The sequence below is a fragment of the Netta rufina genome, assembly GCF_964035555.1.
Source record: "Netta rufina genome assembly, chromosome: 16".
Lineage (NCBI taxonomy): Eukaryota > Metazoa > Chordata > Aves > Anseriformes > Anatidae > Netta > Netta rufina.
In genome coordinates, this window is record NC_140140.1 from 14688949 (window position 1) to 14702470 (window position 13522).

A 13522-nucleotide genomic window follows, 5' to 3' on the forward strand; every position below is an offset into this window, starting at 1 on the left:
TGAGCTAAAGGAGCAAAGACCGGGAAGCAATGAGACACTGCCTCTCACCACGGGCTTGCAACGTGTTTGCTCTCTGCCAGGGCCCGGCACCTGCTGTGAGCTAATGCTGGGTTAAGCAATGAGGCCGGCATCGGCCAACTCGAGCAAAACAGCTGCTGTAAAGCTGCTGGCACTCTGTGGATGGCATAAAAGAGGGTTTTTTTTTTTCCTTCCTGCTCCCTGCTGCTCTACATTTTTTACTACGGTGACATAGTAACGGCTTAAAAATACACAAAGGAGATTCTGGGACCAGCAGCTACATGGGAAGGGATAGGACTGGATGAGAAAACCTTACAGATTTAAGACTTTTTGCCCAAAAATATTGGTGCACGCGATGTTGTGGACAGCCAACAAGCAAGCTCTCGGTGCTTGCTTGTAATAAATGCTTATTACCTCTTGTGGTGCACCAGGAGCCCAAAGGCAGGAGCATGTAATGACTGTTGCTCCTCCACAGACAAACAGAGCTCCTGTTTTTAATTTCAGTAGTGCTCTGTAATTTATCAAATCCCCTGCACCAGGGAGAGGAAAGAAGAGAGAAGAGCCAGGGGAAGGTTTGAACTTTACCCAGGATGTTTAAAAGCTCCACGGGACGTTCAGGAAAGGCTCCTCTTCTCTCAGCCCACCTCTCTGCACCTCTCCCTCCAAATGCAGAGTACAAAGGCTTCCTTATCAGGGTGGTTTATAAACTGTCAAACTTGGATATTTTACAGCCATCCTGCCCAAAAGGAGATGCAAAACAGAAACTGCACCAGGCTCTGCTGCCCTTCCTCTGCCAGGCCAAAGGATTTCAGGAAAAGGCTCATTTAAAAGCTTTTACTTGGTTAAGGAACTTTATTTCTGTAAATCCCATGGCAGATAGCAGCAATCTCAGAGTTCCTGCATATGGAACCTGAGCTGCTCTGTCCTCTAAACCACGTGCTTCAAATACTCTGGCCAAACTTCCCCAGCACTTCTCTCTGGGATTTTTAAGGATTTATTCTCTTTATCACTTGAAAACCTATACAAGTCCTGAGCCAAAAGGTTACTGTCTAGGAAACATCAGCAAATTCTTTGGCTCTTGTCGGTTCTGATATGGGAATTGGGGAAACCAAAGTTCCTGGAGAGAACCTTGCCCGAGGAACATGAGGTCTGACTTCCATTCCGTTAACTCCCACCTGTGGGGAACCCGGTAACTCCTGCGAACGTGAGAATAACTGATTCTTCCAGCTTGCTGGCCAAAGCAGGAAATAAAACAAAGTAAATGAGCTATCTAAATGGAAAGGTTTCATTTGTAAAAACAGTTGATTTTCAGAACTGAAATATAAAAATGCCGTATTTTCTTAGGGCAGCGTTTTTTAGCCAACCCAGTATTCTGGCTCTGAGAACAGCTGTAGGATGCTGTTTAGTGAAAGCATGACAGCCTGTCCACTATCTGTGCAAAACACGTCCCTCTTACTGCCCTGGCATCCATAATGCTGAGATTAGGGATGGTAGGTGTATGTTCACGCCTATTTCCTTCAGTATCAGTTTATGGAATTCCTGCCCTGGAGGTCCCTTCCCAGGAACACGTGTAAGCAGTAACCAAAAACACTGGACTAAGTCATGGAGCATACAGATGTTATCGAGAGATGGGTCTTTCTTTCTCAGCTAGGCTGCATATCCCCATCTAGCAAAGTAGCAGGAGTCAGGAAGAAAGAAGCAGAAGTCTTGCACGTGCCAGGGACCTGTCTACATTTAAGCACTGTGAGGACAGCACCTGGCATCTCTTACAGAACTCGTTACGTGAAGCATTTCTCCTGTGCAAGCCTGCCAGGCTCCTTGGTTTCCCCAAGGTTCAGCTCAAACTAGCTGTCGTGCTGCTGGTTTGGCCAATCAGTCCCCTATGCACAGTGGAACAAACTTTAGCAAACGCTGATTTTTAAAATACAGCTTTTAAACAGCTCTCTATGACAAATTACTCCTGCATTGCTACTCTTTCTACAACTTCTTACAACTGACTGAACTTCTTATTTTCTGGGTTTGCCTTCTTTCAGCACTGACATCTTTACTGGATCAGGGACTTCAGATCTTTCAAGGTCAGACAGAGAAAAAATAATCTGGACTTTCTCTTGCTTTTTGGGGCCACAAATGTCTGAATCCAGGAAATATGAATGCGTCTGTCATGCAGTGCAGACTCTCAGACTAGCTGGTTTGCCTCACCAAGAGCTTGAACCTAGAAATCCTATAGCTGTTAGCGCCATGTAACAGCTTGAATAATCAGATCTGAGCCTCACCAGGCCAATTACATCCAGCACAGTGCTGTGCTGACACAGCTTCTGTTTCTGATTTGGGGGCTGGTTTGTTTTCAATGTCTTGGCTACACAGTGCAGATGTACTCATATCTATCTTCAAACCCTCAGCCTTAAGGCAGCAAGAAGCAGCAAAGGCTCCCATTATTTCCTTTGAGCAGAGCAAGAAATTCATTAGTAAAGTATTGTAGCAGACTGACGTGAGCATGCCTGCCCTGGTTGGGATGCAAGGCTCAAGGAACTGCCTTCTAATCCCATCCCTATCTGCAGTAGGGTAGGGGTAGGTATTTATTCTATGGCAAAACACAGTGACAGACTGGTATTTGTAAGGACACGCTCACTTCAGGAAACATTTGAGGCAGCCATGGAAAGAAAGACACTTTTAACGTATCCCTCTGCCATCCAGGCCATTATGGGCTGCTCCAGCCATACCTGCTGAAACATCCTCAGGCAGTAAGAGCATGCACAAAATTCTTCTTTTTTTAAAGACAGGTTAACTACCAAAATTAGTTATTAAACTGCTCATTTAATTAAAAATTGTAAGACACGTGATCCAGGGTAGAACAGAGAGAATTTTAAAGCTTTAACTGGGTATGGACAAATCGGCTGAAATAACTAAGACCAAGGCCATCCTTAAACTATGATAGCACTAATGTAATAAATAAATAAGCTCACTGCAGGATCACTGAGTGGGACTTACAGAGTACTGAGGTTCTTCAGTCTCCTGAAGGCTCCAGGTCGTATCTCCTTGATGTGGTTGAAACGTAAATCTCTGAAAGCAGAAAACACAATCAGTACACTCATAATATAAATGAGGCAGTAGCAAACAGCAACAAAGGGAGGAGGAATTCTGGAACAATTTATTGTATCAGGTCTACAGGACTGGAGAAATGGAGACAACGATCAGGGATGGAGAGGGGGAAGAAGAGGAGGAGGCGTGGGGATGATGGCTAGGGGGCTACCATTGCCTGCAAAGTCTGCCAAAAGCCTGCACAACCAACCCTACATTTACAAAATGTACAAAATTTATTTACATTTCATAGAAAACTAAAGGCTGAAAGGACTCGAGTGATCAATTCCACGAGCAGTGCACAAGGTCTGCTTCTTGGCACCCCAAGTTCATGTACAATTGCTCTTGCACCTCATGCTGGTTTGTAGAGGAATGCACATAATCATGTTGACCCACTTTTTAGGTCCCCAGCAAAATTATCTTTGTCCTAAAATGGTTAAATCTGATCAAATAACCTCATATAATAAGCATTTCACATTCTGCTCCACAGTGCTCCAAGACTCAGAACAGCTTATCGCTGCCTGCATTTCAAATTTGTGCCAACTTCAATTAGAATTAGTGGAGTCCAGGGGATTCTGGCAATTTTCAAGGGCTGTCCATGTATCTACATTGATTTGGAACCCTAAAACATGTTGTTTTGATGGCTAATGAGATAATAAAATAAGAGCTAAGTGGTTTAACCTGGTTAACCAAGTAGAAACACTTCTATAGGGAATGTGCATCGATTTGGCACCTTGCATGGTCCAGCATATTATAACAAATTGCAGAAGACTGACAACTGGTTTTTGCTGTTAGTTTCCATCCAAAGCACAACAATTAATTATTTTTTTTCTCCAATACTACCTTTAGTGAACACACAGCTATTTCTGTTTAAGACAGCCTTTTAAGGGCACTTGCTTCGAGGGGAAAAACACATGAATGTGCCGAAATGCCTGTCATTCTGGTGGTAAACCAAGGAGCATTTGGAGTCACAGCTTAAAACAAGAATTCTACACACTGCTAAGTGTTCAACACTTATTTTTAGAATGAGCTTCGACAAGAATTGTGGCCTATGTAAGACTATAACGAAGTGCATTCGCTGCAGATAGCTGTAAGCAAACAGAGTGAGCATCCAAGGGGGCTGAAAGATCTTGCAGCAAGTATTTGAGAGGAGGGTACCCAGTAAGTAGAGCTGATTTTAGTTTAAGATATAATGTTTCTTCAGCATAACAGCTTGCAAAGAAGGTTATTTTATGTTAAAAAGAATCCCACTAAGCATTCTTACTTTTAGGCAGAAAATATACAGTATTTTTATTGAACTCAAGCTGAAATATTAAATCTCTGCCTTGTTACCCCATTAATCACTGAATGCAATAGAATGACAGTGGAAGTTGTCTCTCCTGTTATTTTTTTCCCATTTCTGTAGCTTTTCAGCTTTGAACAAAGACATGAGAAGACCAAATAAGAAAACTTTCTCCTCTTTCTTAGTGGTAAATCTTGCACGCTGAAGAGCTAGAGGGCAGGAAGGCACGCAGCTTCAGCATTTTGAAAAGTGTTTCAAACATTTCTTGCTCGCCTTGTTGGAAGGTGTTACAGATCCCTCTTCACTGATGATGTGAATTTGATGGTATCTGTACAGAGCTTTCGAGGCCATGGCTGACACCATAAAGCCAAATACAATTAAGTATTGGCAAAGGCAATAGCACAACGCACTATTCTCCATGGTCTCATTAAAAGGAAATGAGGGAAAAACTAGACCATGAGAAAAGGTGAAGAAATGCAAACTTGATTTATGCACTGTAACACGCAGACACCAACTCTGCCTCCCTGGGGGGCTGTGAGGACAGTGTAATTAGTCCTGGCAGCTGGCTACAGGTAATAGGGGAGGGAACAAACAAATGGAAGAAACACACAGGAGTCAAGGCTGAGGCTGCTGATGCTCGTGAAAGGCAGCGGGAAGCGGATAGTGAGGTGCAAAATACCACCTTGGGTCACAGACTGCTGGTGGAAAAAACATCCAACTATTTTAACAAACACAGACAACTACAATCCTTCACACCCCAGCATTCACGCATAAGAGCACAGCTTCCCCAGCTGAAACTAGAAGCAAAACCCAGAACCATGGGTGACTGAAAACACCTCTGAAAAGCCAGCAAAAATAAAACACAAGCTCCCCCACCCCCAGGATTGCTTTCACTTTGGGTCACTTGCCGAAAACTACTCTATGGAAAGGTGCTGGAGAAGTCTGCAGCTCACTAAGCAAGTCTGACCCCCTAGAGAGTGGGATTTTTCACCTGTGAGAGCAAATAAAGCGAGCCTGGGCTGCAGAGCCTGGCAAGAGCAATCATGCATCACTAACAAAGGTCCCAGCACTGCAGCTTGGCAGCGCTTTCTCCATCAGCAGTGCCCCTGCTGGCGAGAAGCACAGGGATGGAGATGCCTCCTGATATTCCCATTGATGGGTGCGCAATGGGTCCGGTTTCACGCACTGAAAACTTTCAGGAACTCTTCCCCTCCACCACCCACAAGAAGCAAATAGTAAAGCTTAGCATGTTGTTTTAATGAAACGTCTTGATTTTTCACCCCTTTTCAATTCCAGGTAAGATCTTCAAATGAATCCCAGGACCCCAAGTTCTGAACTCATCTGGTTTGCACTCCTTTGGAAAGGTCACTCTGGTTTGCCTTCCATCACACAATGGCAATAGTCTGAGAGCAACCCATATCTTCATCCTTACCAATGCATTTTAAAAAAGAAAAAAAAAAGAAAAATAATCCAACTTTGGCTCATCCACAGCATCTTCCTCCAGACTTTGCTTTAGCCCTAAGCTTAGCTGGTGAAAGAACACCATGTAGGGCTGCACTGGGAAATTCCTGGCTTGCGTGCAGTGATTGAGAGCGTTCCCACTCCCTGCAGAGTTTGCCCCTTTTTACACAGAAACTCTTGTTTCTCCCAATTCCCAGGGTACTCGCGTTGGAAACTCGACATTTCTCCTCACAAAGCAGTGTGCTTTTCACCGGGACCCACCACGCAGCTGCTCGGGTGCCAGCCTGTCCCAGCTGCTGTGGACGTGAGCAGCTGGGCTCCCTCCCTCCCGCCTGCTTCCTTCACCTTGGGATCTGCAAAACTGGGGGCCAGGGGGAATCCCTTGTGATTTAACTCTCCCCCATGCTTTCAAAGCTGACAGTCTGGGATTACAAGAGAGGATCCCAGACCTTTTCCTACCTTCGCACAACCAGGGCGCACCCACTGTCCTTGGACAGCGGCTGTGCCGCACCACTCAGCACGGATCCCTCCAGCCAGCAGCAGCTTGCCTGCCCCTGCAGAAAACCTCACCAAATCCTCGTGCCAAAGCACCACGGCTCTGGCAGGAAACTGGGTGGAATGCATGGATAATCTCGGATCTGCTAGTGAAATCACTCACCTTTCCTGACTGTGGGAACTCCCAGCCCCGTCCCCGAGACTTACCAAGAATGAGAGAATTTGCAAAGGGACTGGGGACACAGGTATTTACACTCAAATCTTTCCGATCCTCCCAGCTGTGATCAGAGCAATCGTTCCTGAAATCACTGTGTTAAATAATTAACAATGATTAGCATATAAAGCAATCTACAGCTTTTACAAGCAGCTTCCATTTCTGTTTAACCTATTTCGGCTTTTAAAGAATGAGATATATATTACCACGTTACCTAACCAGATAATTAGCTACACGAGGTGTTTTACTGCAGTTCTGTGGAAATTACTGGGTTTGCTTCACTGAAGTATCTTCTGTGTTCAAAACACCGTGCACAGCAATGATGCTGCCAGTTTGGGGCCATTTAACCCAGAAGCGGTTGGGTAAGTGGCAGCCAACCAACCATCATCACCAAAGACACCGAGAGTAATGGTTGTTTTACAAAGGGAGATAAGACATTGAGGTTCCTTCCAGTTTTTCCTGGGGTGTGTAGGACATTCTACACATGATTTTTAAGTCAAGTTTCCCACTTCTAATAAGAGCCAGAGCACTTGTCAGGAAGATGCTCGTTTGTCTAACTCATCCACAGAACATCGGAGTCAGCTCTGCAGGTTCCTCCATGCTGCCAAGCAGCTACAGTGCTGGCAGGAAGGGAAAACAGCCTTGCTGAGATGGGAATGAAGTCTTCCAGGCTCATTGTCATCAGCTCCCCGGCTCAGGAATGTCCCTCTTGCACACAAGTCCCCAAATGGCTTTAATAAATGACAGCTTTCATCTGTGAATCCCTACAAGGACAGCTGAGCGTTGTCATCTCTGCTAGGGAGAGGAGACCACAGGGGGGCTCAGGGCTGGGGTGCTCCAAGTTTCTGCTATTTTGGGGTGTAGCTGTTTAAGACATCAAGATTTGACTCTTCGAGGAGTGAAGAGGAAGGAAAATACATTCAGCATGGAAATACTGATAAAGAAGTCAGTAAGATCACGGATGAAACAGGGAAGAGCAAGCATACGCAGAGAGCCTCATGCTGCAGAACAAGCTGCTGTTCCCTTTTGTACACTTCTTACAGATTGAAAGGAGAGGGATGGGCACGCTAGGTTTTAATTAAGAAATCACCACAGGCATTCCTGAAGAAAAACGTTTTAAAATTTCAGCACCCACAAACAGGTCAGGATTTTTAAAAGGGCTCCCTCTTTGTCAGCTGGAGCACGAACTCGACAGTAATTCAGCTTGGTGTGACTGCTGCTGTGCTGATCCCCCTTTTTCCGTGCACACAAGCCAGCACGCACTCACAGGCACATGTTCAACTGTGCAAGACTCATTCATACAAAAATAAGTGGTTAGAGGCAGTTCTGGGTGGTTTAGGACCACCACAGGCACTCCCCACAGCCCCCCTGGAAGCCCAGTTACCAAAGATGCGATTCTGGTCAGGGTCTGGAGGAAACTGGGCTGTACAACGTGCCTGGAAGAGTTGCACAAGGTGTCTGCTGATGTTTCTTCCTTGCTGGAACCATTTTGCCATGTGCCACCAAGCATCCCATAGCTTTCAGCAGTAAAAGGCAGGTGCACCAAATACCTCCAAAACACACTTTTGGCCCTGAACACGTCTTAAAGTAGGAAGATTACACTGCAAACTGTTGACCTCATCAATCTTAGATAATTTGAGCCATTATCTATTAGCAGCTGGTATGGAGATTAGGGTCTGATCCTAATCAAATGAGCTAAATCTATTCTTGGATATTCATGTCAGCAAGGAGGAGTCTCTTAGCCTAATCAAGATACTGCCCACATCGAATAAAGACAACGTTCCCTCCTCCTGAACTGTATCCTGACCCTGATCCAGAAGTGGTAAAAGAAAGTTTCAGAGTGCAAAGATATATTTATATTTTCAGAAAACCCAAAAAGCAGTAGCACCATGTCAGCTTAAATTAACTGTTAATGGCATTTTTAAATACCAAGTCCCTTGCAGCAAAGATGTTGGCTTTTTTCTTTCTTAAGAGCATGACCGTTTCAGTCTTTAACCAGAATATAAATGCATTCTTGCACCAAAATATACTGATTTCTCCAACCTACTGCTGTAGCCCACTCTGAAAAAGTGGCCTTAAAGAGCACAGTGATGGTCTTGGTACAGGTATGGGGAAAGGGACGTGGTGAGAGCAGAGCAGTCAGGGAAAGTGCAGATATTCAAGTGAGAACCAGATGAAGAGGCACTACAGGTCAGTGAAGCCAGGATTTCTAAACACTTGAGGTAACCACAAACCCAAGAGTTTGGGTGATTTCACTAAAAGATACTGGAATGCCTCTAGGAAGGAAAGAAAAAAAACACAAAACCTTTAAATACCTCCCCTCCCCATCTTCCTTCTGACGAAGTGACTTATAAATAGAACATAAAGAAGACTTCGGTCACCTCCAAAATGTTTAATGATGATTAAATACTGCAGCAAAGAAGAAGTCAGAAGGAGATCACACCTGGAAGATGCAGAATGTGTGGGTGTACATTCAATGACTGCACATAGGACTATCACAGGCAGAGGAAATGACTAATCCATTCTTCATCTGAAAGACCGAGAGTGCACGACAGAGACCACAATGGGAGCAGCATTTCCAAGAACTCATTTGCTCAGCAAGCCTTCCCCCTGCAAATGTAGATGCTTTTCCTGCAAATAGGCTTCTTAAGACACACGGAGAGTGCTGCAGCCTGTCCCAGCACAGCCTTCATTCCTGCTGCGTAGCATCCTACTGCAGGAAGAGGGGAACCGAGCAGGCAGCCACCACGCAGCACCCTGCACAGCCACGATGGGAAACAAAGCTCGTCAAAGCGGCCGTGCCCACGCTGCCCAATTAGCAGCCAGGTCCGTGAGCAACTGGGTCACCTCCCGTTCATGCCAGCAGCGTGTTCGCATCCCAGCTACCGCGCCGTCTTTGCTGGTGCCCTCAGCTACGTTTCCCTCGAAGTCCCCATTCATTACGTGCTACGCATAATGCAGAAGGGAGACTAGCCCACGGATAATTGGATTGCCATCCATTAGCTGCCAGCCAGAGGGGGACTTCTTTCCATGGATTTCTTCCCCTCGTGCCCACACGTTTCAAAGTTTATTGTTTCAAATGTCACTCTGTAGAACAAATGACTTCGAAGGTTAAAGACCTATTGAAATTTTCGGAGTGTATGTTTCGCAGCTGTTCCCTTCTTTGGGCTGCTGGCTAAAGAAACTGCTCGAATCCCAGCGGTAACCAGCAGATCACATCTGGATAATCGCGTTCCAGTTGAACAGACAGCAGCCAAAATACGTTTGCAGTTAAACACCACAAATTTTTATAGCTTACTTATCTGTACACACGTAGCCATGCCTGCCATCCTCTTCTCTGCTCGGGACAAAACGAGCAGACTCTGTTACCAAAGACAAATAGGCTATTGCTAAAACCAGACGCTGGGCCAGATCCTCGGCTGCACCCAGCTGGGACTGGGAAGGGAGGAGGGAAACGGCGACCAAAGAGGAGCCAGTAACAGCTCATCAATCCCGGAGCTGGTTCCATGCCAGTCCCAGCATCACTCAGAGACGGCCATGGGCTGCTCCAAGTTACGCCAGCTGGCTAGCGCCCCGAGGGGGCCATCTGCCAGCAGGGCTTGTTGAAGCACAGCGTGTGCCGGCTCGAAGACTTCCCTGCTCTTCAAGGATTGTTCGAGAGAGGGTGGCACGGAGTCACGGAAGTCAGAAAGTCCCAAACTCCCGACTTCAAAGCAAAGCCCATCTGGAAGCTGCAGCTGTTCGGCGAGGGAACAGAGCTGGAGCCTCGCATCGGTGTTTGAATCTGCAGGCACAGGCTTGGTCCTGTTCATACCAAAGGGCAAATGTGGAAAATATCACAATCCCACATTTTCTACTCAGAGTAACTCCACGATCAGATATTCTTGCTATAATTCTGAGTGCTCGCGTTGAGCAGTAACAGTTCTCCCAAGAGAAAGATTAACATACCTAAAAGCTGGAGTAGTCAGGGCCTGGGTTAAGAAGCATTTTGATCTTTCAGATTTTTTTAAAAAAAGTTTAATTATTCAAATGGTATTTATAGCAGATACAATGGGATGCTGGATGCCAAATGCATTTACATACATTAAATCCTCAAGATTGCCAGAAAGTCAGTATCTCTGTTTGCTGCACACCATACAAAGGCATGTGATCTGCCAACAGAGAACTTACCAGGCTCCTATTATTCTGTATCTATGGGAATCACTACTTAGCAGTATGGGTTTCACTTATAATTATGCAGGCAGTATTAGGAGAGAATATACCAGACAAAACTCCCTCAAAAATATCAGTCTGTAAAGACAGTCATCTCGAAACATGACTGCTTTCATATCTCACACCTGTACCACGTAGCTAATGCTTAACACCCCAGTTTCCCATTCAAGAAAGACTTGTAAGGGGAGAAAAAAGGCTGGTGACAAGTTGGAGAGGGAAACTCTGCAAGTTCCTGTAGGGCAGATAGCTACAACCCAGCTAATGTGCAACAAACCATGGAGTAGGCAGCATCACCCTGCACAATAACTACAGCATCACCAGCCTCGATAGAAAGCAAGTCCAGATTTGGGTCTGCCCCAAGTTAGGGTGAATTCCATGTAGCCCAGCTGCAATCAGTTTCTGCACCAGCACAGCTCTGTCAGATGGAGCTAGAGTAGGCATTTCCTTTGTGCCAGTCCTGCTAGGACCTCTGTGCTTTTTTTTCCATCCACCCAAGCAGATCTAGATGGCAGCAATTAAAATGCCAGCATCCCGCCTGCATTATGCTCCTCAGGCTGCCAGCAGATAAATCGCATTAGTAATATTAGAGAAATGTTTACAGGAGACATGCTCGTACGGATGTTCTGGCTGAGACCAAATTTGGATTGTTATGGGCAGAGAGAACAGCTTCTCAACCCACCAGAGTTGGAAAAGTTTGACCATCAGCAGTGATTTAACGGTTTTGAGATGAATTTTTGACAAGTCTTTCCTGCTATTTACAAAAAAAGGTCTTCCAAACCAAGGGAGCAGCTAAGAGAAACATTTTGTCACATGCCACAGCATCTTAAGGACACCCTTAAGCATAGGACAGACCACAGAATGAGAGGAAGGTGCTCTTCTGGACCTGTCAGTAAGAGCTGTTTAGAGGTCTGGAAGTGCTATGTGCCCTTTTCCTACACCTTTTCCATTTGAATGGACACACCAGCAGCTCCCCCCCGCCCAGAAGGCACATCCAACCCAACAGGTATAGTTTTACTTCTCAAGGAGCCTGTGAGATGCCCCGATTGCTGCTTTCCTAATAAGCCTTGCATGTGGTTTGTATAGTTCAGATAGAATCTGGAAAGCCAAAACTTAAAGCCTAGGAAAGAAATAGGGCGGTATTTATGAAAAATTAGGTGTTTTGTTCTGTAGAGATAAAAGCCCAAACTGCTGTGTTTCCTCTCTCTCTCCTACACCCATATACAAAGCCTTCTCAAACATAAACTGTGTACCTTTCTATAAGCACAGTTTAATATTTGTGACCTTTGATTCCCCAAAACCATCTTCCAGGGATTTCATGCCATTCTTCTTCTGCATTTTTCAACTCCCTTGATTGTCCTGTTAACGACTAACTGATGCCAAAAGAAGCAGTTTCTTTTCTATGCTCTAAAAGCCTGAAACAGTTTGCAGCACAGACAACTGCACCAAAAAGGAGAAAAAGCATGCCTTTAACCAGCAAGCTTTTTCTTTCTTCTTCCTAGAGACCAAGCAGGTAAGAAAGGCAGTAAAACGAAACGGCTACTCACAGTATGTTTGTCTGGGGTGGGATGTCGGGGATGGTTTCCAGCATCAGATGCATGCATCTCACCGTAGTCCTGAAGCACAGGCAGCGACTGGGGCAGGAACAGGAGAAACTAAGCAAGAGGAGAAAGCACAAAAAGCCTAGGAGAGCTGAAGGTTTGATCAGCATGGTGTTTGCCCGAGTGGATTTTCCTCAATTCTGAACTGCAGGGAGCTGACAAAAAAAAGTTTCCCAGCCCTGAGGTCCAGGAGGAGGGGACTCATCAGCATGTGTTTGCAATTAAATTAAGGCAGTTTGACAGTCCAACCGCCCACCCTCCCTGCCATTATGTACATCATTGAAGATCAGACTGTTCCCACCCCTCTTTAATTGTGGTGTTGAAACCTTAAGTCTTAATTTTGATTTATTTTTGCCTTGTTTCTTGATTTTTTAACAGCAGGCTAACTCCTTAGCCATTTATCTAAAAAACATACAGAATGCACCTTTGTGGACAATGACAAAAAACTGCCAGGACTTGGATAGCCTGGGATCATGCTTTTAGGGCAAAATTTTTGCCTTAGCACACACTTCAGACTGAGGATGGCATCTTATCTAATAGCCTCTGTCAAATGCAGCAGACGATACGACTTTTAGGATAGTTATTGCACGTACGTATAACATCTGGTAAAATACATCTCCCACAGTTTGTGGGACCTTGGAGCGCTACAGATAAGGGATTTTAAAAGGGAGACCACTAACACAGATAAATAACCTGCAAATAAAGAGGAAAAAAAACAACTGGCTGTACGCTGTCATGTTATACAGAGTAAAGTCTGATTAATTTCAAAGACTTTTTAGCTAATGTAGTTTCATACTACAAAGATGCAATTTAGAAAAATGTTAGGGCTTTGGAAAAACCAAGGGCAATTGAGGGGTGAAGAGGGAAAGAAACAATGAAAACAACCACATTTGAACTGCAGTAACTCCTGCAGGAGATACAGGCTTCTGTTTATCCCATTGAAGGATAAGAAAATTGAGGTGCAAAAAGGAAGACCTGTTCCCAGTTTAATTAATAATTTCTACCATTATAAAGAAGCTTAAGAGTGCCAATAGCTTGTCTTTAAGTTTTCAGTTATTACTATACAAGTTCCTAAATGTGTGGTTTTAACAGAAATGTGGAACATTAAGGCTCGTTAGGATATAAAGCTACCTCAGGAAGTCCAAACCTGGCATCATTTCATAT

At 44.9% G+C, this 13522-nt stretch overlaps 1 protein-coding gene across 1 annotated transcript in view; it reads right to left on the minus strand.

Annotated features, from left to right (window-relative positions):
• Positions 1 to 12468, minus strand: part of LOC311215313 (peroxidasin homolog) — a gene marked incomplete at its 5' end in the record, with an annotated part of 42139 nt that extends 29671 nt beyond the window's left edge. The window contains 2 exons of the mRNA XM_084296411.1: positions 3007 to 3078; positions 12305 to 12468. Of these exons, the coding sequence (XP_084152537.1) occupies positions 3007 to 3078; positions 12305 to 12468 (236 nt within the window). The remainder of the gene's footprint in view (positions 1 to 3006; positions 3079 to 12304) is intronic.
• Positions 12469 to 13522: the final 1054 nt, after the last annotated feature.